The sequence below is a fragment of the Vulpes vulpes genome, chromosome 1 (genome assembly GCF_048418805.1).
Source record: "Vulpes vulpes isolate BD-2025 chromosome 1, VulVul3, whole genome shotgun sequence".
Lineage (NCBI taxonomy): Eukaryota > Metazoa > Chordata > Mammalia > Carnivora > Canidae > Vulpes > Vulpes vulpes.
The window spans coordinates 84,084,817-84,112,748 of record NC_132780.1 but is presented as its reverse complement, the minus strand read 5'-3'; the positions used below and the strand labels follow the sequence as shown (position 1 = coordinate 84,112,748).

Sequence of the window (27,932 nt, the reverse complement as noted above, 5' to 3'; positions counted from 1 at the left end):
CTGAAGTTCACTTATTTCTGACTTGGATTTTCTGACTTGGATTCTTTCTGACTTGGTACCTTGAATTCTGGTTGCTATGACAGTTTTCAATGTCTGTAAATGGTTTTTAAAAATATTGAATCTGTTTTTTCTAGTTGTTCTCAGTGGGAGACTTGTTTTACCCCAAGGTATTACATCTTAGCTGAAAGCAGATGTCCTCTTATGCCAATTTTAGTATCTCTTCCTCTCCTTTTTCAGTAAACTATGATATCACTATGCTTTCTTTTAGGGCTATGGGGACTATACATCTAATACTATGAAAGAACTTGTGTGATAATTGCCTATTAGGTTCTTTTTTCAGGTTTGATGGGTAGTGACATGAGGATATTAATGGCTCTGCTTACAGAGAAATGGTAGCATAAAATAAATGTTAGTAGAACCATATCTAATATTGTTGATGCTATAGCCAAGAATATCAGAGCCTCACACAATTCTAGATTTAAGTGATCTAAGTCCTTTTTGTTATCATTACTTTGATTTTAAGCTTCTTATCATAGTAATTATTTCTGATTTCTGTTTTTTTCAATTTTTTATATTTTGTCAAGAGATAGGAAAATAGTTGATTGACAGTACTGGTCTTTTTAGCAAATCAAATATGTAACAAGGATTCATCATTTTTTTAAAAGATTTATTATTTTATTTTAGAGAGAGGGGAGGGGCAAAGGGAGAGAGAATAAATAGACTGTATGCTGAGCACTGAACCCAAATCCCGGCTCAATTTCACAACCTTGAGATTGCTACCTGAGCTGAAACCAAGAGTCAGATGCTTAACTGACTGTGCCACCCAGGTGCCCCAAGGATTCATAATTTTTAATTGATCAAAATTAAGCTAAATTTGAAATTATGATTACTAATGAATCACAAGGGCTTTTTTTTAAAGATTTATTATTTGAGAGAGAGAGAGAAAAATAAAGGCGTGAGCGGGAGGTGCAGTGGGAAAAGGACAGGGAGAAAGAATCTCAAGCAGACTATCCACTGATTGTGGAACCCTTCATGGGGCTCAGTCTCATGACCCTGAGGTCATGACTTGAGCTGAAATCAAGAGTCAGATGTTCAATTGACTGAGCCACCTAGGCACCTCCATGAATCACAAGTTATGATGAGCAGATATTTTCTGTTTTCCAAACTCCTGCATTAATTTGCCATAATCACTCAGTTATTTGTAATTGCCTGCAATTGGGTAGATCAGAAAGGTTAAAAGATAGGCTAAACATTTCTGACACATAATGTTACTTTCATGGAATTCTTTCAATACTGAGGAGACAGACCCATCAGTGGGAAAAAAAAAAAACAAAAAACACCTTTAGCAACCACATGAGGCAAGACTGACAAAATTGGAGATTCAGAGGCACCCAATCATGTGGTCAAGTTTCTCCATCATTTGTCTAATTCCGAAGTTGTGTGGATCAGGAATGCAAAATTCTAAACTGAAAATCTTGAAAAGCTTAGCCTCTTAATGCTGAAGTGATGAAGACCCACCAGATGAAGTGTACTAGTGCACAGCCAGATGTTCTGTTAAAAGTCCTGAAGGGGTATGGCCTACAGTAGACTGATTCCTATCCCAATTATAAAATAACTTTGACTCAGCTCAGTTCTGGATTAGATAAAGATGATCTATCCCCCTTAACAGATAAAGTGGTAAAGCAACTCTAGCACAGATAATACCATCTACAATTTACAACCTCTGCAGAATCGTTTTATATGTGTGTGTTTGTGTATGTATATATACATACATACGTACGTGTCTTATGTGTTTAGTGTGGAAGAGTTAAGACAATATTACCAAAAAATCAAGGGAAACAATTAGACAATAGAAGCAGACCCACAGGTGATACACTGATCACTGTTGGAGGTTGTTAGAAAATCAAGTCATTATTCTGAATATTTCTAAAGAAAAGAATCATCCATTTCACTTGTTTGAACTCTACATCAGAGGAACTAAATAGCTGATGAGGAGAAGTTCTAATTTAGAAAACAAATCTGGTTGACAAATACAGAAATGATGATAGAATTATAATATTACCATTTTGCAGTTTTGTAATAAAATAATTGACCTTCATAATGATCATCAGTGATGCTAAAACCATTAGATGAAAAGCTGATGGAAAGTTTTATAATGTATGCATTAGGCTGACCACACGCCTGAACCCACTGATCAATCCTAATGTGATTAATAGACAACCCAATTTATGTGCTTTTTGGTCTGGTATAATAGGGAGTAAACACTATCTCCAAAATTATATTCCATGCACAAGCAACCATCAATCTGATCAAACCCTCAGATCTAACTATCAATTTTTGGCAATATAGGTAACAGAGGAACACTTTAAATGATGCTTTAGGGACTCAACCAGTAAAATCTGTAATCTGGAAAGCAATCAGTATTTTTTCAACAAATAGCCTGCAAAAAAAGGGAAGGGAATATCTATAGATTAAGAAGGCTTAAGAGACTTATCAATGAAATGTAATATGCAGATCTTGTTTGGATGCTGATTTGAAAATCAAAAGTAAAATAAAAACATATGAGACAAACAGAGAAATCCAAATAGTGATGTTAATATTAAACATTTAATACCAAATATCAAAGAATTAATATTAATATATTTTAGATATGATAATATTATTTTTCCTTTTATTATAAAAATGTGTGCTTATACACTGAATTACTTATGGATGAAAACATAACGATTTAGCTTTTCTTTAAAATAAATAAATGGTGATATGGATGAAACAAGATTCACAATATATTATTACTGAAACTGAGTAATAGGGATATGGGTATTCATTTTAGTATTTTCTCCATGTTTCTATATTTTTGAAATTTTTCATTATAAAAAGCCAATCTTAAAGATGTCTGAAAAAACATCAGAAAGAATATGAATTCTCATATACTAATGTAAATTGGGCAAGCACTTGGTAGAGCAATTTGGCCATATATAAGAAAGATGAATGCACACTCACAACAATCCCCAACTCTGCTTTTAGGTTCATATCTTAGAAAAAAATCTCCTATATCTCCCATATTTGTGTGCAAGAAGACATAATCTAGAATGTTTACTGCAGCATTGCTTCAAATAGCAAAATGTAGGAAACAACCTAAGTGGCCATCAGTAGGAGAATGGATTTTATTTGTGGTAGTGTGGTATGTATTCAGTTTAGTTTAAGTGACTGAACTAGAGCTATACCTATCAATGTAATACAAAATGAACAAAATAGGCAAATTGCTGACTGGAAATAGAGTGTGATGTTATGTATATAACATCTAATAACATACTAAACACTACCATATATTATTTGTTAGCACATATGAATATATATGTTGTAAAAGTATTAAAATATGACAAGTGACGATCCACTCATACCAAACTTTCCCTCAGAAAGGAAAGGATTAGTATTAAGAATACTAGATAGGGACGCCTGGGTGGCTCAGTGGTTGAGCGTCTGCCTTTGGCTCAGGGCGTGATCCCAGGGTCCTAGGATTGAGTCTGTGTTAGATTCCCTACAGGGAGCCTGCTTCTCCCTCTGCCTATGTCTCTACCTCTCTCTCTGTGTGTCTCTCATGAATAAATAAATAAAATATTAAAAAAATAATATGTAGAGGGCTTCACATATATCCTTAATGTTTTCAAAAGAACAGAAACTTTATATAAGGCAAATGTTTGCCTTAAGATATTTGCCAAAGATATTTGACAAATCTTTGGCAATTAAATTGAATTTTATTAGGTTATTCTCTGCAAGCTCTTATTAGCTTAGAAATCTTAATAATTAAATTTTATTTAAATTAGCAGTATTTTACACATCTGTGGAAAAACTGCACTGTGTGTTTATATAAAGAACATTAATGTACTATGTTACATATCCATGCCTAAAATGAAGAGTGGAAGAAATTACCGTTTACAAACGGCCTATGTAGACAATCAGAGCTCCACTCTCCACTCTGATAAACAAATGTTTAGAAATAAATATTTAAATTCAGATAATAGAAAAAAATGCACTTGGCTTTGGAAAGCAATTGGAGGCGCAAATTATCCTATATTTATCTATAAGAAAAAAAAGATAGACCACACTCTGCTAAAATGGTCTTGAGTGGTTGCTGCCAATCTTTGTGATTACTTTGGACAGATGCCACATTATTATTTCCATGGTGAACTGACCATCTGGAATTGTATAGACCATTTTATCTCTGCTAAAAGTAGACTCACCTCCAAACCTATCATAGACATGCAACTTCAGACACAGACGGCTAACTTGTTCTGTACCTAGCTCTCACCTGCTCCTGCTACATCCACTCAATGTCACTAACATTGTCCCCACCCCCAACTCTACCCCCTATGATCTGAAGAGAAAACAGTTTATCATCTAGTAGAAGTTATTGAAATTCTTGAATAAGGAAAGTGGTTAGCATTCATAAGTAAAATGAAGTAAAGTTTGAGATACTGTGAATTAGTCTACTCTAAATTGCACTGGATTTAAAATATCTGGGTCTTTTGTCTGTGCTTTTGTCCCTCCATCTTTCAGAGGAGGGGTTTTAATAGTGATGTCTTAAGCTGGGATAGCTTTTTGCTATTTGGAAGCTTTTCACATTTATTCTTTCAATAATCCTTTATGGATGAAAAAAACCTGAGTCTAAAAGGGGCAAATACACAGTTGGAGAGTGCCTGGTTTCCTGGGCCCTTATCCAGCCATCTTATTGCTACACTACCATGGTGAAACTTGTTCGTAACAACTTCTCAAGTTCATGTGAAGAGTAATTCCTAGCATAGAAACTGACATATTAATGAACTACGGTAAAGAAAATAACACCTTAAAACAAAGTCATATGGGACTAAGTACACCCAAAAAGAGATGGTCTCTTATCAGACAAAGGAAGATTTGGACAATGAGAATAGATGGGAGAAACTATAACAAGCAGTGACTGCATGGAAAGAAAAGGAATGGAAAGGAAAGAGAAAAGGGGAAGAAAAAAGGAAAATTAGAAGGGAAGAAGAGGGAAAAAAGAGCAAAAGAAAATAAATCAACTGAACTTTTTGAAGAAATTGAAGAGGAATCTTTCTTACTAAATTTCTGGGGTTTCTTTAAATCTACAATTTCTGCCAAAAGATTCAAGCACAGATTTGAGACTTATATTTGACAAGTCTCCATATGCTACATTTTCCCTCCAAGCTTTTACTCTGGCTTGCCGAATCTGTGGTTGGTTGAATATGTGGTTTTACAGTTGCTAAAAATACCCTGAAGTCAAGCTCCTCTCGTTTTTTTTGTGCAGTTGATAAAATGGACACTCTGGCATCAGATTTTTTCAAGGCTTTGGCCTGTAACCTTTAATCAACCCCCCTTTCATAGAAGTAAGGTCCGTAGGCATAGATCATTTACATTTCACTTCAACACAAAGTGAGTCAGAGACTGAAGAAATGACACTATTAAAGAAATGCTATAATTTTTCAACTATTTCAAACAATAGTGAATTAAGGTGGCTTTGGGATACTGGGAGTTACTGTGTGGAGTTTGGCTGTCAATGTGGTTGCCACCCCTGAAGGAACCCCAGAACTGTAATTCTAAGTCAGTGACACAGGCCACGGAGCCCCCATCCCAGTCCCCAGGAGATAGACATGCTATATGGTCCAGGCATGTCACACTCTGCACCTATGCTAATGTCAGCACGCCAAGTCTCTGAGCTGTCAAAATGTTTCTCTGTACTTTTATCATCATACATATACCCAGCAGACAAGACCAGCTGCATCATTTGCACGGCCCAGTGCAAAAAGAAAACATGAGGCCCCTGGCTGAAAACACAGAGGGAAATGTTAAACAGACTATAATATAAAGTCTTTTCTTTTCTCCTGTGGTCTCTCTCTCAACCTGTCCTTATGTTTTTTGATTTGCCATTTAGTGCTGCACTCCTGTGCAGGGCAGGGGTGGGGGGAGGTTACTTGGGGGGCAAGTATATACCCGGCCAGGTGCCGAAGCCCCAATTCTGTGACTCCATGCAGGTGCAGCCCTCAGGCTGCCAAGTCCTCCTCCCACCAGTCTAGTCACTGGGCAGACACTACAGGGAAATTGAGCCGAGCATCTCCCCTTCTCACCTCTCTCCTACCCTGGCCCTTGGCAGACGGGTGACATCCAAGGATATTACAACAACAGCACGTGGACTAGAAAGAGCCTGCATGGAGGATGGGTGAGAGGCTCACCCCTGTGGTGCCTGTCAAATGCACTGTGGCCCTGCTAATCCAAGGAGGGGGCGGCCAATCACCTCCTTGAGGTGTTATGCAGCAGCACATGCACTTGACCCTGATTTGATCTCCCTGTACTCATGCCCAGAGAGCCCTGCCAGTGGTGGAGAGTGGCAGTGATCCCTGGGCAGGGTCAGAGAGCGAAGACTCGTTGAGTCCCAGGGGGCACTAGTGAAGTCAGGAAGGCAGGACCCTATGGGTAAGCTGAGGTTCCAAGCCCCTAAGTGCATGTTCCATTTCCCCATCAAACATCACTTACAAAACACAAATTAAGTGATACAATGATTACAGATTCCAAAATGGTGAATATCAACCACTAAATCCCAAGTGCAGGCCCTTCTGATGAGGGACACATTGTACCTCTGTATTAGACACAGGGGCCTGAAGCCAGCCTGGGTGGGGTCCTGGCTTCCCAGTACCATTGGGCCAGGCCACACGTAGACTCTATCTACAGGTAGAATTAACTAGGAGATTCAAGGGACACAGACAGTTTAGCACGTAGCCAAATGCTTTGAGTCTATTTTTCTGCCTTCCTTCCTGAGAAATGAAGTTGTTTTATTATTTTGTAGGTTAAATGTTCTTTCTTACTGATAGTTTCATTTATATACTCCAATATCATACTTCTATCCCTGGTCATCTACTTCCTGATGTTTTCATTGTTGACATGATTTTTGTGATTTCAGGTGGGCATATTGAATGTCAGGGACATAATACTTCAGCAAGTTTAATAGCAAACATTGTCTCTTTGTCTATTTTTTAAATAAATAGATTATTGCAATAGTAACAAAGTTACACCAAGGTGTTTCAAGTTTTTATCTCTGGGCAGGGATTTCAAATTATTCTGGGTAGATCATGTACTTTGAAAATGGTTTATTGAATGTCCCAAACTTGGCAGAAATACAAATATTGATTAATTTTATTTTTTCTCTTTCACCTTTGACTTTTTCCCCACCTTCTACATTCAGATCAGATTCCTACATTGAAAAGCTATTCCAGTGTATTTTTGTCTCAAACCTCAAATTTACATCTTTCCTTCCTAGCATGTGCCAGGCCTCAGTCTAGAAGATGTGGAATGGGAAAGGGCATGGTCTGCTCCTGCAATGTCTCTGGCTCTTTCCTCTTCTGTTTCCCTTCCTCTGTCTGCTTTAATGGGGGGAAAAAGAGAGATAGGAAATACAGCAAAAGGTTTTGTCTTGCCTGTAGCTGTTACAATCCTCTTCTGATTAACACTGGATAATTGGCACCAGGATCTTGGGGTAGGTAGCCAATGCTGATACATAGAGAGTATTTGTGAGTTTTTAGGGACCCCTTTAGGGGACTTCATCACTGAGAGTTCCTTAATATTGATATTTTCTCCAATTCAGCCAATCTCATCCATACCACCCACAGTACTTGCTGATGGTTCACCTTAGCATCTTGTTCCTGAAATTCTTTTCTGTGGTTGGCAGCCATCTTATGTGGAGTGATAACAAGATGGCTTTATTCCACTACCTTCTGAAGTGCTGCCTAACTCATGGGAATCCTCACTTCAACAGAGGATGGTAAAAGGCCAACTGCCCATGGCTACCCCATTAGCCTTGCCATGACCAATCGATGCTCTTTTCCCCATATCCTATGTGCTGTTTAAGGAGACCTCTAACCAAGGAACGAGATGACTTCTCCCCAAGTGGCAGATCCCTCCAGTCTCTTGCCACTCCCCCTCTCTGCACTGTCAGATATATTCCATCTTGAGAGGGTCAAGAGATAAATGTGACTTGATAGGAAGTGAAACATAATATGAAGGAAAATTAGCAATGCAATTAAAATTCACAGTGTAAGACATAAACCCATGAACATCCTTTAAGAGAAGGGTGGTGAGTGGGAAGATTCAGCCTGCATCAGTGTGAGTGGAGGTGGAGCCCATTGCCATCAGGAAGAAAGGGAGATGTCAAGAGTGGAGGGAAAGAGCTGATTTTGGACAGAAAGACACATGGCAGAAAAAGCATCTGCCACTTGGAAAGAGATGGTCCCATAAGGTAGAAGAAAGAATGCACTCCACTGATGTGGCTTTCAGAAATGAGCCTGGCAGTAAGAAACAACCAGCCAGTGCAAGGAAGACACATGGGGGTGGAGATGACATGGAGAAAGGCTGAGGAGCCAGGCTAGGCTCTGGCCCAGACCCAGGCACCACCTGAGTGGTGTGATCACTATATCTGTACACGTGTATAACCACTCACTCACTGGGTGTCTTTTTCTTTTCAATCTTCAGGAAGAGGCAGCCAGAATTCTCGCCCACCCGCCAATGTCCGTCGGCACATGTGCAGCTTTGAAAACCCCCACACTGCAGTGAATGTGTAAGAGAAGCTGCATGGAAAATGTAGTGGTTTGCCCCTTGCTTTCTCTCTCCTGGGTTTTTCCACTTTCTAACATGGAAACAGATGTGGTGCATGCCATCAAGAATGAGGAACCATTTACGTGCCATGGTTTGCACGACTGCCTTAATTTGATTGTCCATCGTTCTTAAAAGGGCACTGTCAAGTTGTTAGCCTTTTTGCTTTTTTTAAGTTTCAATGCAAGACGCAACACTTTTTCTGATTCTGGAGATTCACTTTTGTTTGTGACTCCCACTCACAAGCTCGAAAGTGAATTTTCCCCCTTCATAAATTTGTCAGCTTTTCCTTGGCAAACAGAGCTCTTTCTTTGCTTTTCTTTTTTTTTCTTTTCTTTCTTTTTTTTTTTTTTTTTTTTTTTTTTTGCCTTTTTGCTGTTGCACAAATGTTTGAAATGATAACTGTCTGCATTAAAGTAAAAGCCATAACATGAACTTATGGAGAGTCCCATGATGTCACTTTGAGGGGGTGGGCGCTGACGTGAGCCTCTGCTGGGCACCTCCCACACCCTGGGGAGCACAGAACAAAAGTTTTGTGAGTCCCACGAAAAGAGAGTTTTATAAAAAATGAAATGCTGTTATTATTTCCCCAGAATTTTGAGCGTTTTTATCAGATTTTTGCCGTCTGATAAAAATGGTGCATGTTTGGTCCAATTTTTGACCTTTAGATCTTGACAGTGCCTTTTTAAGTTAACAAAAGAACATAGACCATGTTCAATTCATTGTGCATGGAGTCTGTGGTCATTTTCAGCTGTTCCTTTACAGCCCTTCAAACTCCTGGGAGAGTCAAAGGTACACATTCCTGCAGCAGGAGGGAGCCCACCAATAAGGTGTCTGTGGTTCGAATAGCTCTTCAGAGAGAAGAGCCCAATTTGTTCAAATGTTTGGTACTGAACCTGGCTGTGGAGGCCAATGTTTGAGGCTGTGGTGTCTCTTTTCTTCACTCAGTGGAGTGCATTGGGAAGTCTGTGTTCTGATATTCCCTTAAGAAGCCCAAACAAAGAGAACGTGGTCTCAAATCATACTGATTCTTTGAGGGAAAAATATAGCCAAGCCAGTATGTTTCAGGTACTGGTCAGGAGGCCCCTGCACATGCAAAGCGACTCTAGTTTGCTTGGATGCCTTCTCTATAATTTTCCCAAGTCAAGAGGCATTGAGCATTACTTGCAGCATGGGGTTGAGTGTGACCAAGGGCACAGCAAGGAGATCCTGATTATGACAACTGCTGGCTGCCTGTCAAAAGGGATTGATGGGAATAGTAGATGTGCTTGCCCTGCCATGACAGCAGGGCCAGAAAGGGAGGAGAGTCACCTAACATTTCATGACTTAAAGGTGAGTGCCTAAAAGCAAAAGCAAAGGCTCAAAAGTGGGTATATTCTTGGTAGGTGATGAAAGAAATGCAAGAATCAGCAAAGCTAGTAAGTTGGTTGTTAAGAATTCTCAGAATAGGATCTACTGAAGCTTTCTTTCAGGAGACTATAAAGGATCAGGAAAAGATTGAGAAGAGATTGACTATTTTTAGCCTTGGTCGTCCCTCAGCAAACAACAACAGAAAAGATATTTCTCTCTATGACTTTCAGTTCCCACAGCTGTTGTGAACAATGGAGGCAAAGGACTAGTGATGGAGATAAAGCTGCCTACTGGACCGTTATGGTGTGGCTAGATCCATCCTGCCTCTGAGGAAAAATCCCAGCAGAGCAATGCAACTGCCCTGTGTTTCCCAGAACAGTGAGGACTCCAGGTTAGAGCTGAGGAACACTGAATGACTTGCTATTAAAAGCGCAGGTCTGGTAGCGTGGAGCATAGAAGACACGGTAATGCTTGACTTGAAGTTCCTTCAAAGCGAATGGAATCTAGACTCATCTTATACTTCCTGGAAGAATATAATTACAGCTGGTATACCTCTGCTAAAACAACACTCCTATACCAACATGAAGTCTTCAATAAACTTTGGCATGAGAATTTCTTTCCTCAGCCAGTAATCAGGATTAAGTTGAACCAATGGCCACATAAAATGTACTTGGAAAAAGTTTAGTAACCATCAAAATTCTACTCATTGGTTTGAAACAGACTTGTCAGTTTTCTCAAGACAGTAGATCCTAAGCCTAGGCAAAATTTATGGAGCATTCCCTACTTTTCTGGCTTTGGTGAGCCAGATCTGTGGATCTTTTTCTTGATTGATTCACCGAAGAAAGCAGGAAGCTCAATAAAGGCAAACCGATTTCCTTCGTGTTGTCTTTTATCCATATGCGATAACCTGAACATATAGAATGTGATTCATCTAAAGGTCTTAAAAGGAGGGCTGTATATTTAGACTTTGAGCTATTGTAAATTTCAGCAAGCCAAGTGGTTCTCTGACCAGCTTATGATGTTAGAATCGGAGGAGAGAAAATTCACAGTGCTATTTTTTTTAAGACTGATACCCACAGAAGCTACCAAGTTACCGTGTAGTCGAAAAGCGTTTGTCTCCACTAACATTCAGAGATGTTCCACCTTAGTAGTGATGAGTCAAAAAGGTGAGGAATTTTTTTTTATTTTTATTTTTTATTTTTATTTTTTTTAAAGGTGAGGAATTTTAAGTATGTTCCCATAGGCTCCCAGAGATTGTATACTGAATATGCAGGTTTTTCTGGAAAGCTTTCAAAAGTGTAACTGGCATCAGTGGAAGTCCTTTGTACTGAAGACTAACTTGGCGTTGCCTGGGAAAACAAGAGTCTGACTCATCGGGCTTCAAATAGTTGCTGTGCCTGTGATTCTACAAGAATCACTACTCAGACTTCCTTCTGCTACGGCTCCCTGAAGCAGGAAGAGGCGAGGCCTTTGGGCAGCACGTGTCTGGCATTCCTTTCTGGGTGTCTCAGTTGGGGCAGTACCAGACTTTTTTGAAAGGCCTTGTGTCCCCACCGTGGCTGCAAGGCCACAGCAGAACTGCCCACAAGTCTGTAGCTTTGGTTTATTTTCTGGATTTGGTAAACCATTCTCTTCATGCTGTGACTCAATGGCATTTCCTGTTTCCACTTTCATTTGCAGAGAAAACAAATGCTAATCTCTTCAGGTTTCAAGGAGTGAGTCTCCTCTCCTTAAGCAGAGGTCTTGCCTTGTCTGTGGGCTCTCTGGATGCCATCCTTATGTCTGTCGTGAAGCTATTAAGCCTCGTGGCAAAGACTTGAATTGGACATAAGGGAGACAGGTGCTGTGTAAGCTTCCCCCTCAGGCAGCTTGTGCAGGATGCTTCCCTCCTGATCTCAAACACCCACCCACTGTTATTCCCATTTTAGACCTCTCTGGAGCAGAGAGCAGTGTACCCTGCAGATGTAACTAGTACTTATTGAAACAAATAAAACAGACAAGATCACTCCTAATGCCAAAGATATACTAATCTGTTTACACCACCCACTTCGAACTATTCTCTAAAGTGCTGTAAATATTGGGTTTTCTGTTTGGGGGGATTGTTATACTTATCTAATGAGAGAAAAACCAAAGCAAGATCCCAAGCCTGTCGTAGCTGGCACGGCAGCCCCAGGCCTGCTTGGCTCTGCACACTCCCAGTATAGATCACCCTCTACATCCTGGTTCCTCTCCAGCCTAACAGCCATTTCCTCCAAAAAAAACGTCTGTGTCGATAAATATATTTAGCCACCTGAGGTATTCACGCCAAATGCTACTGCATTTGATCTTCAAATATGAGATTGTTTTAGGCCCGATGTCTGTCTTCTGAAGTGAGAGCAGGAACATGGGGTGTTTTGCAGCAATTGTATGATGTTTCCAGATCAGGTTGTTTGCCTAAGACTTCTATTTAGGAAATCGAGTAAAATTAAATAATAGAAGAAATTGGTGGCTTGAAACAGAAGATATTAAAGTCTGGTATTGGGCAGCCCCGGTGGCCCAGCGGTTTGGTGCCGCCTTTGGCCCAGGGCGTGATCCTCGAGACCTGGGATCCAGTACCACATCTCCCTGCATGGAGCCTGCTTTTCCCTCTGCCTCTCTCTCTCTGTCTCTCATGAATAAATAAATAAATCTTTAAAAAAATAAAGTCTGGTATTAAACAGAAGACTTATTTCATAATAATATTGAATTTTGATAATTTGCAATATTTCATACATTTTTCTCTTCTTAATATCATAGCAGTAGGTTCCCAGCCTTTTCAAGTAGGGTAATCCCTTTTCACACCAAAATGCTTATTAAACTTTCACTCAAATCCATGATAGTAATTGTACATTTTTTTTAGTAGCCGCTTGACCACAAAACACAAAAAAGCTTCTCAGAATTTAGCTACACTTGTGTCCAGCAGCACATTTTATCATATCATTTATATGTATTGAAAATAGCAGTGTTTAATCTATCAAGACATAACACTGATTCAGCCTCAAAACACAGCTTACGGCATGTGTAGATTCATGGACCATTCAAGTTGTATACGGACCATACGTTGGAAACAACAAATTCAGGACTAAAGTTCGCGCTCCGTGCTGCAGCTTCTATTAGATGATACATTTCCTTCACTATCTCTGGTTTTTAGGAAGCAATTTATTTTGTCCTTGGAAAAAAGAGGTTAATCTAATTTTCTTAATCTGACAAATGCCCTGGGACATTAGAACTGTTTCCTAATTAAACAGTACTTTACAGCAAATCTAGAGCAAGACTCTGAGGGGAAGGAAAGCTGCAAATTTTGATGGCCAGTATAAAAATCTCCCGTTACAAAAACAAAAATAGTATTGGATTAAAACAGAACCAAGTGGTGATTTTTACCTACATGTAAGATGATTAATAATATCATTAACATAAGGAAGCACATGATTTAAAAAAGAGGCCCACGTAAGACCCTGGGAAGTGAGGAAAACAGCCCATGTGGGTGATTGAATGAGTGAGTAAGTGAAGTCAGTCCCAGGAATACAAGGATGCCTTTTTGCCAGCATAAATGGAGAATGGAGCAATGTTTTGTTGGGATATGTAAGGCTGGTGGTTAAGTAAGGTGTAGACTAGCTTTCAAGGGACTTATTTCTTAAATACACACACATACGCGCGCACACACACAACTAAATAAAGACACAAGGCATCTTTTTAGTTTAATGATTTTTAAAAAAATAAGCATTGAGAGGCAGGCATTAGGAGAAGGAAAATATATTTCCACTGTAATTAAAAGTGATGCAAATAAAAGGCTCCTGGATGGCTCGGTCTGTTGAGCATCTGATTCCTGATTTCCACTTAGATCACGATTTCAGAGTGCTGGGATCTAGCTCCGAGTTGGGCTCCTTGCTCAGGGCGGAGTCTGCTGGTCTCTCTCCCTCCTCCTCTGCCCTTCTCCCCACTCACTGTCTCTCTCAAATAAAATCTTTTTTTAAAAAAGGGATGCAAATCATTGAGGTTGGATGGTACACTAAAACATATTTAAAAGGCAAGGCAAGAGGCAAATCAGTGGTTTTATACTTTCTGGAAGAGTCATAATGAATGTATAAAGAGAGTGTGTGAGTAGAGTAGAGAGTGGAGGAAATTGAGAAAGAAGGAAGTGGGAGGTGAGCTTACCTAGAGTTTCAAACTCAGAAGAGGAACAGTGGATTGTGGTCTTGGTTGCTGGCTTATTGACTATCCGTTCATGCTGGGAACACCAATTATCTGTTCTTTTGTTGGCTCAACTCAGAAGAAAGGTTGTCTAACAATGTGGAAACTGAAAAGTCAGTAATTCTGCATTTACAAGTACTTCCACATTCTCAGGGAATATATTAAGCATGTATTTCAAAGAAATATCAATTTTCATATAGTATTTTGGAGATGAGACTTTTCTTAAGCAACTAAAAATATAGCATATATGGGGCCCCTGGGTGTCTCAGTCAGCTGAGCATCCGACTCCTGGTTTCGGCTCAGGTGGTGATCTCAGGGTTGTGAGATCAAGCCCCCCAACCCTAGTGTTGGGCTCTGTGCTCAGTGGGGAGTCTGCTCAAGATTCTCCCTCTCCTTCTGCTTGCACACACACTCTCTCTCAAATATATATATATATACATACATACATATATATATGCTATACATTCTATGATATATATATATGTATAGAAATTATAAGATAGATAGAGGAACTACCTTTTCCCAAATAATGAGCAAAATTTTAAGTTTATATCTATTTTAGGACTCTTATATCCAGAATTTTCTATAATAGATATCAGAATTTCTGCAAGACTCTGTACTTATTTGACTCACTTCATTTTTCAAGATTATAATATATAAAATGTCAAAACATTACTGTCATCATAAATGCCACACATATAATTTTTGAAGTATTCATTCTTGTATTTTCAAAATGATTAAATGAACCATTATATTAACTATTGATCATTTCCTACATTTTTCCAAACAAAAGACCATGATATAGAATAGTCTATTTCACACATCCACCTAAGAAAAAAAAATGTTCCTTATCCCTATTCCTTTTACTGTCAAAAATGTGTTAACATTGTGCTACTTTTTCTGTTGTTTTCATGGATACAGTGAAAAAGCAAACTCAAAAAAAAAAAAAAAAAAAGAACCACATACACACAAGAAAAACTATTTCCTGATGTAAGTATTAACACTGCTGTTATTAATAGTATACTATGGTAAGGTACCACCATCTGCTAAAAGTTATACAGAAAGAAAGCTAAAAGTCCAAAAGTAAGACCAGAGTTATTATAACATACAGAATAGAATTTGAATGATATACACAGTACATCCCTTTTCTTCCTCCACCTTCTCCTTCTTCTCTTTCTCCTCCTTTCTCTCCTCCTCCTCTCCTTCTTCCTCTTCTTCTCCTCCTCTTTCTTCTATTTGATTGGCTTTTTGATGGTCCCATGAAGATGAAAGTGTATAAAGTGGGAATGCTGCTGGTACCCTAACATTTTTCTTCTCCAAAGCTCAATGAGGAAAAGACCAGGGAGGGGTCTTTGTCTCTGTAACTTCTGCTTTCTCCGAATCTTAATTTCATCGCATTGCTGAAGGACTAAACCAGGGTCTGAGCATCTACATTTTGCTGGGCTTCCTGGTTCTCTGTCTTTCCAAACACACCTAGTTAAAAGTCCCCAGTGGGGAAATCCCAGACTAGCTGCTCTGAATCAGGGCCTTTATGTGAATTGTGATCCATTGTGTGTGTCGGGAATAGTGTGCTGAAATAGAAAGAAAAGCATAAGTTATGAGACCCATAAGTGGAACATGGGTCTGGGATTTCTGTCATCTGCTTTTTTCTCTTCTGTACAGGTGCCATGTGTCTGACCCTGCTGCTCTGGTACCAGGAGATACCTGCCTATCAGAAAGGGTGACTGAGAGGGTATATTTTATAACCTCACAGGACAATGAGAGTGGCTTAATATGTGGGTTTTACTTTGTTCCAGGGACTAAGAAGAAAGGGAGGCAAGAGCTATGGTCATTATGTTCTGTTGTCCACGTGTAACTATAGTTTTACTTCTTATTCGTTTCCTCCATGCATTTTGGAATCTTTCAAAGGCTTGCACTGAGTGGCAGCGTTGGGATTACCTTAGGTGTAGGTGTGTGCGTGATAACTTTGTGAAATCTCAGACCTAAACGAAACTAGCTGCTTCTGCCACAGGCTGGCTTTTCTCCCCTCCGACTTCCTCAGGGTCGAAGTGTTCTGCCTTGTCTTGGGGTTGATGAAATCCCTGACCGCAGCTACAGAGGCAAGCTGCGGTCACCGGTCACCGCAGCTTTTGGCATTTGACCTTTAACAAGGGGAGGTTAAGGGTATGGAGGCCAGGCTTACAGTCACCCGCCAGGGGGTGGGTGGTTGGGGTGGGGGTGGGGATCAAATTGTATTGAGCTGCGATTGGTATAATTTATAGGTATTTTCTCCTGTGTGCATGATATATCTGCAAATAAATCCATCTCTATTTTATTCATAGTTCTAATGGCAAGTCTGTGTCATGGTCTGAACCAGGTGGAAGACAGGTGCCCAAGGGACAGCACATGTGGCACCGCCTCTCTGTGCACGTGAAGACCAATGAGACGGCCTGCAACCAAACGGCCGTCATCAAGCCCCTCACTAAAAGTTACCAGGGCTCCGGCAAGAGCCTGACTTTTTCCGATACCAGCACCAAAACCCTTTACAACGTGGAGGAGGAGGATGCCCAGCCCGTGGGCTTCAGCCCTCCCAGCAGCCCCTCCATGGTGGTGCACCGCCGCGTGCCAACGGCTGTGAGCACCCCGCCTCTGCCACCCCACCTGACCACAGAGGAGACCCCCCTCTTCCTGGCAGACCCGGCCATCCCCAAGGGCTTGCCCCCTCCCCTCCAGCAGCCGCCGCAACCGCAGAAATCCCTGATGGACCAGCTGCAGGGAGTGGTCAACAATTTCAGCACCGGGATCCCGGATTTCAACGCGGTGCTGGCGGTGCCCGGGGGCCCGGGGAACGGGGTGCGCCCGCTGTACCCGCCCCCGGCGCCCCCGCAGCACCTGCAGATGCTCCCGCTGCAGCTGAGCACCTTCGGGGAGGAGCCCGCCTCCCCGCCGGCGGAGGACGAGGACGAGGACGACAGCGAGAGGTTTAAGCTCCTCCAGGAGTACCTGTACGAGCGCGAGGGGAACACGGAGGAGGACGAACTGGAGGAGGAGGACGACGAGCTGCAGGCGGCCTGCAAGCCCGCGCCCGAGGATTCGCCCGCTCTGACGCCACCGTCGCCCTTCCGCGACTCGGTGGCCTCGGGCAGCTCGGTGCCCAGCTCCCCCGTGTCCGAGTCGGTGCTCTGCACCCCTCCCAACGTGACCTACGCCTCGGTCATTCTGAGGGACTATAAGCAAAGCTCTTCCACCCTGTAGGAAGGAGGTGTCCACGTGGAAAAGCAAGAGAAACCAGGGAGCACCAGCACCTCCGGAGGTGTGCGGGCAGCTGCGAGGAGGAGGAGGAGGAGGAGGAGGAGGAGGAGGAGGAGGAGGAGGCGAAGTCAGCGGGAAAGGGAGCCACGCTGCTGCCTTAGGGAAGGCCAGAGGGAACTGTGCTCTGGGAGCCAACGAGGAACCAGGCGAGGATCCCGATTCTTGAATTATTCAAAAGCCTTCTCTGGGAAGAAAGGGAATTCTGACAAAGCACAATCCCATATAGCATACAACCCTCACCGCATAAATTAATAAACAAACAAATAAATCAACAGACATCATCTCCTTTGTTGGACAATTGTGCATAGATACACGCGCCCACACACACTTGGCCAGCTTGAAAAGAGCCAGTCCAGGTGGACCCGCCGGGTGAATCCGTAGTTGACATCATGGTAGTCATGGCAGCCCTAGTGTGATGGGGCCAGACAGCAGGTGGGTGAAGGAGGGGCAGGTGTGCAACCACCCATGGTCCGGCAGCTCATTTTTCTCTACCCCTTTTCCTTAATGGTCTTCGGGAGCTTCGGGAACTGGCCCAAACAGGGGCTTCTGTTCACCCATTGCACCTGATCCAGAGCCAGGCTTGTCACGCTTGGAAAGAAACGGTATGGACACCCTGCTGCTTTATGTGATTTCTCTCTATTTAGGAAAACAGGAATCAGAGCTAAAGCATCACCAAAAAGTGCTTCGTCGGGAGTGCGAAGGGAGGATGGAGTGAGAAGCAGGACACCGTGGAAGGGTGAGGCGGTGAACACAATCAGCACAAATTAGGTTCCATATTTGATACTCGCTTATTGGTGATTTTGGAAAGAAGTAGAACAAGAGATAATTTTGAGAGTGGCAGAAGATGTTTTGTGGATTATCTTGTGTTTGTGCCAAGGGGGCTCTTCTCTGCCCTTCAATTAAAGAGAACACACCATGTGGCAAAATTGTTACATTACATCTACTGTAGCAAATAATATTACCAGTTGAACTTCTAAGATGCTGTATGTGTATCTGGTGCCATTGTTTCTCCAATGTACTACAGAAACGAACCCATCTTCCAACTTAATGGTGTACTCATAGCAACTATTACTGGTTCAATGACAAATAATTCTTTCCTCCTGTCATCAAAGTCCCTGTAACTAGTGTGTAAATGTGTTTCTGTGTCCTTGTATACATGTGATAATAAAATTTGTGCAATGTAATGTCAGTGTAACTGCAACTAGAAGGTTGTCTTTCCAATAGAGTATAGATATTTTTATGTTCAAATAATGTTTTATATATTGTCACCAGTATCTACAGAAACTCTTTGAAGGTTTGAGTGCTGTGGTACAATGGTTTTCATACGATGCTCAGATGGTCCTTCCTCTTCTTCTAAGAGGGAATTTACTTTTCAGATATTTTATGATGTGGAACATGTAATTAATGAAATGGCTTGAAAATTTATCATATTAAAAATTCATTTAAAAACTGTGGGTAACAATAAAGAGGTACATTTTATAAATTTTCACACATCATTATTAAAACATGAGATTAAAATGACAGTAATGAGATTATTTTAGGTCATTTTAGATTTTTTTAAAAAGGATTTTCCACAGCGACTTGAGCTTTCAGTGCTTACAGCATATACTAGCCTCCATGTCTGGTAATAATTTCTCAAATTATCTATTCATCACTTCTTACTTTCTTTTCATTGTTATTTCTATGTACTTTTATTCCTCTATTTTCACTGTCATCACTTTTCTTTATGCTTTTGTTATTTGCTGTGTGTAATATCTACGTATGTGTAACCCAGTTGTTTCATTTTTGTTCTCCTTTTTACACCCAATAAAAGCAATTTTTCTTGCTGTTTTGATCTCTTCTATTATTTGTGGAATGAAGCTTACCCCTTTAAATATCTGTTTATGCCTTATGTGCAGTCATATTTTAATATGCTTCCTTCATGTGGAAGCTAATTTCTCAGCCAAAAATCATCTTAGAGTCTTTAAATACCCACTGCATCATTTGTTCAAAATTTAACATCAGCTCCAAAGTTTGAGGCTCGTGTTTCTTATGCCTTCCCATATTCTACTGCCAAGTTTAGTCGGTTCCATATCAAGAATGGACTGCCTTTCCTTTAAAAAATTATTTGTAACACCTGTGGTAGAAAGACCTCATGACTGAAACAGGAATTTCAGCTCCATGTTTTCACAGTAATGGAGCAGAATGAGGAACATAGATGATTCCAGGACTTAATAGACGGTCTGCTTATTGGCAAACTAGCAAGTAAAAGCCTACTATCTATTATTCGTGAAACATGTTTTTTATCTTAATGCCACTAACATATGTCCTTGATATCACAAGACTTGTGCATTCAGATTTTTTTTTTAAAGTAAGAATAGATCAGGAAAACTACTCTACTATTCAGATAATATAAGATGTCAGTTTGTTCTGAGGTTTTAGTCCGAGACATTTGGTGAACACATTCAACACCAAACACATTATTTCTCTGAATGCCTAATATCATCATGATTAAAAGTTTTCCTGAATATAATACAGTATTAGCTCTTATAGCATAATTGTTCAAAATTGGAAATGTACACATACATACCCTATACCAAAAGGGCAGATACTCTTCACCTGAATGTATGTGCTTATACAGGTTGTTTAGCTTCTTGTAAAAGTGTTTTCCTTTGGCTTGTTACTGCCTTTTGTCAGATAATCTTGATAATGCTGTATAATAAATATTTTCTATTTATTAAATATGTGTATTCCTTCTCCATGCTTTGCCAGAGTTACAATAAGAGAAATAGACTGGTACAAAGAACAATTACAGTGGTTTGATTTTGCTCACAACATGTCTTCTAGATCAAAGTTGGAGAATATTACACAAAATCTACAGGCCAGGTAGGTGACAAGGTAGAGCACATTTGGACTCTGAGAAAGATCGTACTTGAAACTCTAAATTATAATTAAATCCAGAATTTGAATATTCAGTGCTATGGCAGACACTGCCTTTCATCTATTTTGAGAGAATGTATGAGGCTTGACAAACTCTTGGATCTCCAGCAGAGCTCTGGAGACAGAGGCGTCTGAAGGCTGCCTCTTTGTTTTATTAGTGCCCTACAAGACTCATACTCTAGAGGAACCTAGTGTCTTACTTTGTTGACATCCTCCTTCTATTCCCTTACATTTCAAGTTTTGTTCCCTTATATTTCAATGGGGACTTCACTGGTCTTCCAAATAAGGAAACCTGTTATTCATATCTTTTGCCATAAGGTACCCACAAAGTAAAGCATCCGTCCAGTATCATTGGAGAGGAGAACAATGATGGTACAAGGATCACATCCATGAGATTGTGATTTGTTTAGATGATAGGAGCAAGCTGTATACAGGGAGGCTGATATTGAAGGAATTTCCAGAATCAGGGGTTGAGACACCAGGGGGTTTCTTCACTACGTCCAGAAAATAGAATGAGAAATGAAATGGGAGCTTGATGTCTGAGAGAGAAAAGTCAGAGGAGAGAGAATGAGAAACAAAAGAAGAAGAAGAAAAATGAAAATGTTTCAGATGTGTAGTCTAAAGATACCCTCAGGTTGTCCAGTAGGTCATTGGGCACTTGGAGGGTCCAGAAGCTTCACCATAAGGAAGACATTTCAAGCAGCTGAGTCTGGGATCCGGATACTGCAAACGATGTGTGAGTAACTGCCCCCAATAATTTCTACAGAGACTTTCCTGAAAAGGAATCAAAGAGAAGGGAAGCAACAGGTTCATCAGCTTACTCTGAGCCAGATATTTTCCTAGATTCTTTACATTCATTCTGATTTAATCTTCTGGGTACTTCTGCTCCATGGATATTTTAGAGTATTGAAATAACTTGCCCAGAGTCTCTCAGCTAGCAAGTGGCCCATAAGGGATTCAAGCTCTATCCTAAGCTGGCACAGAGCCTGTGAATTCATGTTCCTCTCCAGAACTCAGGAGAGTATGTAGGAGCTGCTCCTCCTTTTGTATTCTCAAAGCATTTTATTCATACCCTGACTATATTATAGTTTGCATGTCTCTTTCCCTTAATAGATTCTAAGTTCCTTTTTGTTTGTGATCCATTTTTTTTTTCCTTTCTAATTTGTGAGACTTCAGGGCAAAGCGGATACTCAGTAAATGTCGAAAAAAGGAAGTAAGTGTTGTAACACCATGTAGTTTTCCTAGCTTAATTCTTTGAAGATTTATTCCAAGAGCCTTATGGGGTCCAGAGCTCTGTATTTCCACCTACTGATCCTAACTCTGCCAACTGGAACAACACATGTTTTCACCATGAAAAACAAGCTCTCCTTTTGGCATCAAAAAGAGCTGTCCCACTGGGCAGCCGGTCTGCCTTTCTTGCAGAAGAGCACAGCAATACTCAGTGTCCACTGAGCCCAGCCAGGGGTCTGGCAAAGTGATAATAGGTGTGGGAAACAGCGTCCTCTGCAGGAGAACTGCCAGTACCACACAGACTGCTGAAGTGGGACCCCCACTGAAGAGAGGGCAAATAGTGCATCCATAGAGAAAGCAAGGGCTGGAGGTTCCTTTCTCACAGAAGTACATATCTTTAAACAAAGTGGAAGCCAAAACTAGTCACCAAGACTTGAAGGGACATGGGAGAAAAGGAGAGGCTAGTTGAGGGAGTTGATTATGACACTATTGAACGAAAACTGGCTTGATTCTTTCATGGTAACTTGAGAAGCAAGGCATATAATATAATATAATATAATATAATATAATATAATAGGAGAAAAAGAAGGAGGAGGAGGAGGAGGAGGAAACGACAACTTAAGAATGAGGATAAGAAAAACTGAACGGGAAAATAATCATAGAATTATTGAGTTGGAGGTAAATTTAGAAGTCATTTAAAATAAGCTATCTCCGGGGGTCCCTGGGTGGCTCAATAGGTTAAGTGTCTGACTCTTGGTTTTGGCTCAGGTCCTGATCTCAGGTTTGTGAGATCGAGCCCTGAGTTGGCTCCATGCTCAGCAAGGATATCTCATGCTGGAGATTCTCTCCCTATTCCCCTGCCCCTCCCCCAGCTCATGCTCTCTCTCTCTCTCTCTCTCTCTCTCTCTTTCTCTCAATTTCTCCCAAATAAAAGAAACAAATAAAAAATAAAAAAGTAAGCTATCATTTCATTTAGGACTCTATTTCTCTGTGTCCTGTTTCTCTTCTTGTGTCAGAAAGGGGTAGGTAAGGGGTCACTTCTGACTGGAGTAGTACAGGTGGAATGGCCTGCAGTCACACAAAAAGAGAGCAGAGAGATCCAGATACTGGGAAAGCAATATCCAAAGTGACATTGTTAATCCATGATGCTTAACAGAGCTAAGACACAAATTCAGAATGAGGGTATTGCAAGGCCAGGAAAACAAGGGGGTGGAAGCAGCAAGGCATGTAGCAGGATGAGAGGCTGGAGGAATTCCAAAGACAGAATCCTGGCCACTGAAATGAGCTTTTGGTGAGAATCACAGAGGCTAACATGTATGACCCGGGTTTACTTTAAGGAATGGGATGGATTCAGGTGATTTTTGCCCTCTGCTGAAATATTTCCAGGGACTGGGATCTTGCATTTGATAAAAGAAAGCTCTAATCATTAGAAAAGCTTTTGTTTTCCAGAACTAAAACTTTTCTGTCACTTTTGCCGTATCAGAGATCTGCCCTCTGGAAAGAAATGTAATAAATTTAGTATACTGTGCACATGACTTCCCTTCAGTCACATGAAGAGTGATTATGCCATTTGTTAGTAGTTCATTCTCCAAGCCAAATAGCTTCACTTCCTTTAACTGTTTTTGTTTGTTTTGTTTTGTTTTTGTTTGTTGTTGTTGTTGTTGTTATAAGGTTCCTAAACTCCCAATCAGTCCATGGTGATATCCCAATTTTGAATATCCTTTAAAAATTTTTGCCTCCAGAACTAGACATAATACTACACGAATACTTTGATTCACTTTAACCATTATTCTAATATTGCTGCCTAAGATTATGCTAATTTTGTTAGGAGCCTTGCCACATTTTGAGCTCAGGATTAGCTTGGAGTCAGCTATAACCTATAAGGCATTTTCTTATGAACTGCAGGAAATGGGTATGAATGTGAATATCTTATTAGGATGGATTTCCCCAGAAACAGACCCTGAGAGGAGGATTTGAATGAAAGTTGTGTACTGGGGAAATGATCCTTGGAAGCACCAATAGGAATGTGGGGAGGCAAGGCAGTAAATGATATGCAGCCGATAAAGAGTATATTACCAGGCAGGTTACCACCATGGGACTCAGTCCTGGGACTCTGGGAGTGGAGAGCATGCCTCAAAATGTCCACCATTGGGGATGTCTGGGTGGCCCAGCGGTTTAGTGCCTGCCTTCAGCCCAGGCCATGATCCTGGTGTCCCAGGATCGAGTCCCACGTCGGCTCCCTGCATGGAGCCTGCTTCTCCCTCTGCCTGTGTCTCTGCTTCTCTCTCTGTCTCTCATGAATAAATAAATAAAATATTTTTAAAAATTAAAAAAAAAAAGAAAGAAAATGTCCACCATCCCCATGGGGCAAGGTTGTGGGAAGTATTTAATCATCAATTCCTGTCATGGTTGAGGGCTGCTGAGGAGGGAGGTGCATTATAATTCTAGTAACTTCCAAGGTGTCATATTTGCAGGCTCCAGTCTCCAAAAGAGCCTTCAGGCAAAGACTTACAGATGTTGGCAGCTGGAAACCTAAGAATTGGCCTGTGGGGAAGGGGAATGCCAGGAGGGGGAAGGGCACTAACAATATGTGCTATAGATATGAAAATGGAGATGATAGATTAGATAGATGACAGATGATGATAGATAGATGATTGATACATAGATACATACATACATAGATAGGTAGATGATAGATAAATAACATACATACATGCAGACACAGATACCAGTACAGAAAAAGATAAGAAAACAAAGAGCTATACAAAGCAAAATAAAGCTGTGTTAAAGGGCTTGACATTATTACAAGTGTTTCTAGCACCAACCAAAGAAACTCCTGTCTCCTTATTGCGAGATAAAGTCACAAAAGAAAATTAAAGTTCTACTGTCCTATAAATAAATTTGATGTTAGCCTCTGGGTTATTTCTTTAAAACAGTTTCTTAGATTGTGTCATTTTTCTATTTAAAAGCAACAGAACGTGTGGTAGAAATTTAGAGAATTAAAAGAAAAATCTTTCATCATGTCATCTAAGTATTAACATTATAGACATTTTGATTTTTTCTTCTAGTGATTCTCATGCCAGGAAGTTTATTTCTAACAGTAAGGATTATCTCTTATTTATAATCTTTCCCCTGCTTTTTAAATTTTGCATTATGACCTAAGCAAAGATTTCTACTTGATCAAAACTGAGGAATCACTTGCTCATGGAGTTAGACAAAGTTCCCTATGCTCATAGAATCTGGATCCAGGAATCCGTTGGGAATAATTCACACCTGGTTCACAACTGAGAAGTTCAAACATTCAGTAAATTCAAATATATAACAGCATAGCTGATAGATGGGATGGTCGTGTTGTAAGCCAGGTTAGGGGGAGGGGCAACAGACGACCTGAAAGGGAAAACAAAGTCATAAGAAAAGAGAATGGAATCTGGGCAAGAATCACCAACAGGGTTTGGGCAGACAGGTGATGAATAAGCTCCTCAACACCTGGTGCACTCAGTGATGGAGCAGCTGTGTGGCTCAATGGCAAGAATGGATCTCTAGGAGTCTAACAAGCTTTCCAATTAACACTCCTCAAACCTCCACATGTAAAATTTAGAAGAAGCCACAAGAAGGGCAGGGATTTTCCAGCAGGTCAGCAGGGAAGATGAGCGCTGTAGATCATGACAGTCCCCTGTCTTGGTACAGCTGAGCAGAGAGCCAGCCTGGTAAATGGTGCAAACGACACCAATAACAGAGATCAAGAGCAGGGACTATGAACTCTAAGCACAGTAAGGGAGAGAGTCTCAAAGGATGTTAGAGGTCAAGAGTGGATCAGTGCCACCACACTGGCATCAATCCAGGAATAGATGGGGAGAGATGGCTATGCAGGGATCATCCACAGGGACAAGTAACTGCAGGCCAACTGCAGTGCCACCATGCTGGCATCAATCCAGGAATAGATGGGAAGAGATGGCTATGCAGGGATCATCCACAGGGACAAGTAACTGCAGGCACCAGTCAAAAGAGATTGCAAAGCAGCAGCTAAAACAGGAAGGCAAAGGTGTAGGCTCTGCGCAAATTACATGAAGTGCAATGTTTTCTCTTCAAAAACTCAGCACAATTGGGAAATAACATGTTTATTTGCCATTTGAGGGCTTACAGTAAGTCATTAAAGTGACCTACTGAAGAAACCTCCCCCCTTGTAAGTAGGGCCAGCCCTAATCCAGAGGCAGCCCATCCAGGCGTCTTCCTGAAATTTTAGCAACTAAAAGCATTCTGTTTACAATAAGAAAACCATTTCCCCCCACACCCTGATTGGAATGTCCCTGAATAGGTTCATGTTGACCCTCTGTGAAATCAATAACCTGAATGCTATGGGACTCCCGAGGTTCTTTTGTCTTTAAGCGGTTTTTTTTTTCCTTTTGCCTTTAAAAGATACCTGTAATTGCTAATCGGGGCTCTCTTCCTCTTCGGAGGTGGAAAGCCCGTTTGCGCAAACGTCCAATAAACCCTCTTGCTAATTGCATCTGCCTGTCTGGGGTCTGAGTCTCTGGGGCGTCCGCCGGGACACGTTGGCACCCGTGAGCCAGGGTCCAACATTTGGGGGCTCGTCCGGGATCCGAGACGCCCCAGGCTCAATCCTAAGACCGGTAGGAGGTAAGACCGAGCTCGCTAAATGTCATATCTGTCTCGTCCGTTTGTCTGACTGGCCGGGTCTGTGCCGGGTCTGTATTGTGCCTGCAGGACGCTGTACTCTGTATTCTGTATTTGGACCAGCGGGGGAGGCAGACGTGCCCGAGACCCCTGGTCCCCCTCCGGAGTCGGACTCCGGAGTGGTCTGGAAGAGGAACGGAGCCCCGGCACTCCCTCCTCTTCAGGGGAGGGTCGTTGTTCGCGATCGCTCCCATCTGAATCCGCTGCGCCAGTCCTGTCATTCGTGTGCGTCTGTTCGTTCTGTGTCTTTCTGGTCCCGCTCCGGAGTCGGACTCCCGAGTGGTCTGGAAGAGGGAGGGAGCCCGGCACTCCCTCCTCTTCGGGGAGGGTCGCTGTTGGCGACCGCTCCCGTCTGAATCCGCCGTGCCGGTCCCGTCATCTGTGTGCATCTGTCTGTTCTGTCTTCCTGTCCTCTTCCTCCCCGCTCACCTCTTTTCTACACCCGCGGGGCAAACTGTAACCACCCCTTTAAGCCTCGCTCTAGATCACTGGAAAGAAGTCGCCGGCGAGCACACAACCTTTCGGTCGAAGTCAAAAGACGAAGATGGGTCACCTTCTGCTCCTCAGAGTGGCCGACTCTCAACGTCGGGTGGCCCAGGAATGGAACTTTTAATATTGATATTATCTTGCAGGTGAAGGCCCCGGTCTTTCAGCCAGGACCCCATGGGCACCCTGATCAGCTCCTGCAGACTCTCCTCACCACGGAGGAGAGACCGCGCGTCTACAGAAAAACGTCCCCGGGGCGGATGGGAGGCCGACCCAGCTGCCTAATGAAATTGAGGACGTTTTCCCCTTGGTTCGCCCGACCTGGGACTATGACACTGCTGCTGGGAGGGAGCGGCTCCGTCTCTATCGCCAGGTACTCCTAGCGGGTCTCAGAGGGGCAGGGCGTCGCCCCACCAATTTGGCAAAGGTACGTGCTATAGTGCAGGGAAAAGATGAGACGCCGGCAGGTTTTCTGGAAAGATTAATGGAAGGCTACCGTATGTATACTTAGAGAGAGAGAGGAGAGAGAGAGAGAGAGAGAGAGACAAAATAAAAGAGATAAAGGAAACGCAATAAAGAACTGACTGGGATACTGGCCACCGTAGTACAGGGCTCAGGGCAGAGTAAGTCAGGACAGAGTAAGGACCTGGGAGACAAAAGAAGACCACAGGTTGAACGAGACCAGTGTGCCTACTGCAAGGAAAAAGGACATTGGGTTAAAGATTGTCCAAAGAAGGGCCAAACGCAGGGACCTAAGAAGAAGCCCATTCCCGTACTGTCCCTAGAGGATGAAGAGTAGGGATGTCAGGGCCAGGAGCCCCCCCCCCCCCAGCCTCGGATAACCCTTAAAGTTGGGGGGTCAACCAGTGACCTTCCTGGTTGCTACGGGAGCTCAACATTCAGTTTTAACTGAGGCAGAAGGACCCTTGAGCTCTATCTAGAAGATGCATTCTTTTGCCTAAAGTTAAGCTCTCAAAGCCAGCCTATTTTTGCCTTTAAATGGAAAGATCCTGAGACGGGATTCTCAGGACAACTCACTTGGACAAAGCTACCACAGGGATTCAAAAACTCCCCCACCTTGTTCAACGAAGCCTTGCATCAGGACTTGGCAGACTTCC

At 41.8% G+C, this 27,932-nt stretch overlaps 1 protein-coding gene across 5 annotated transcripts in view; it reads left to right on the top strand.

The window, feature by feature from the left end:
• GRM1 (glutamate metabotropic receptor 1) overlaps positions 1–20,205 on the top strand; it is a 396,100-nt gene extending 375,895 nt beyond the window's left edge. For 2 of the 5 annotated variants that reach the window (XM_025997970.2, XM_025997971.2), the window contains one exon: positions 16,515–20,205. In XM_025997970.2, the coding sequence (XP_025853755.1) occupies positions 16,515–17,427 (913 nt within the window). In that variant the 3' untranslated portion in view covers positions 17,428–20,205. Of the gene's footprint in view, positions 1–8,514; positions 8,600–16,514 lie in introns of all 5 variants that reach the window. The other 3 variants (XM_025997973.2, XM_072718897.1, XM_072718885.1) reach the window with 3 other exon arrangements.
• The last annotated feature ends 7,727 nt before the right edge of the window (positions 20,206–27,932 follow it).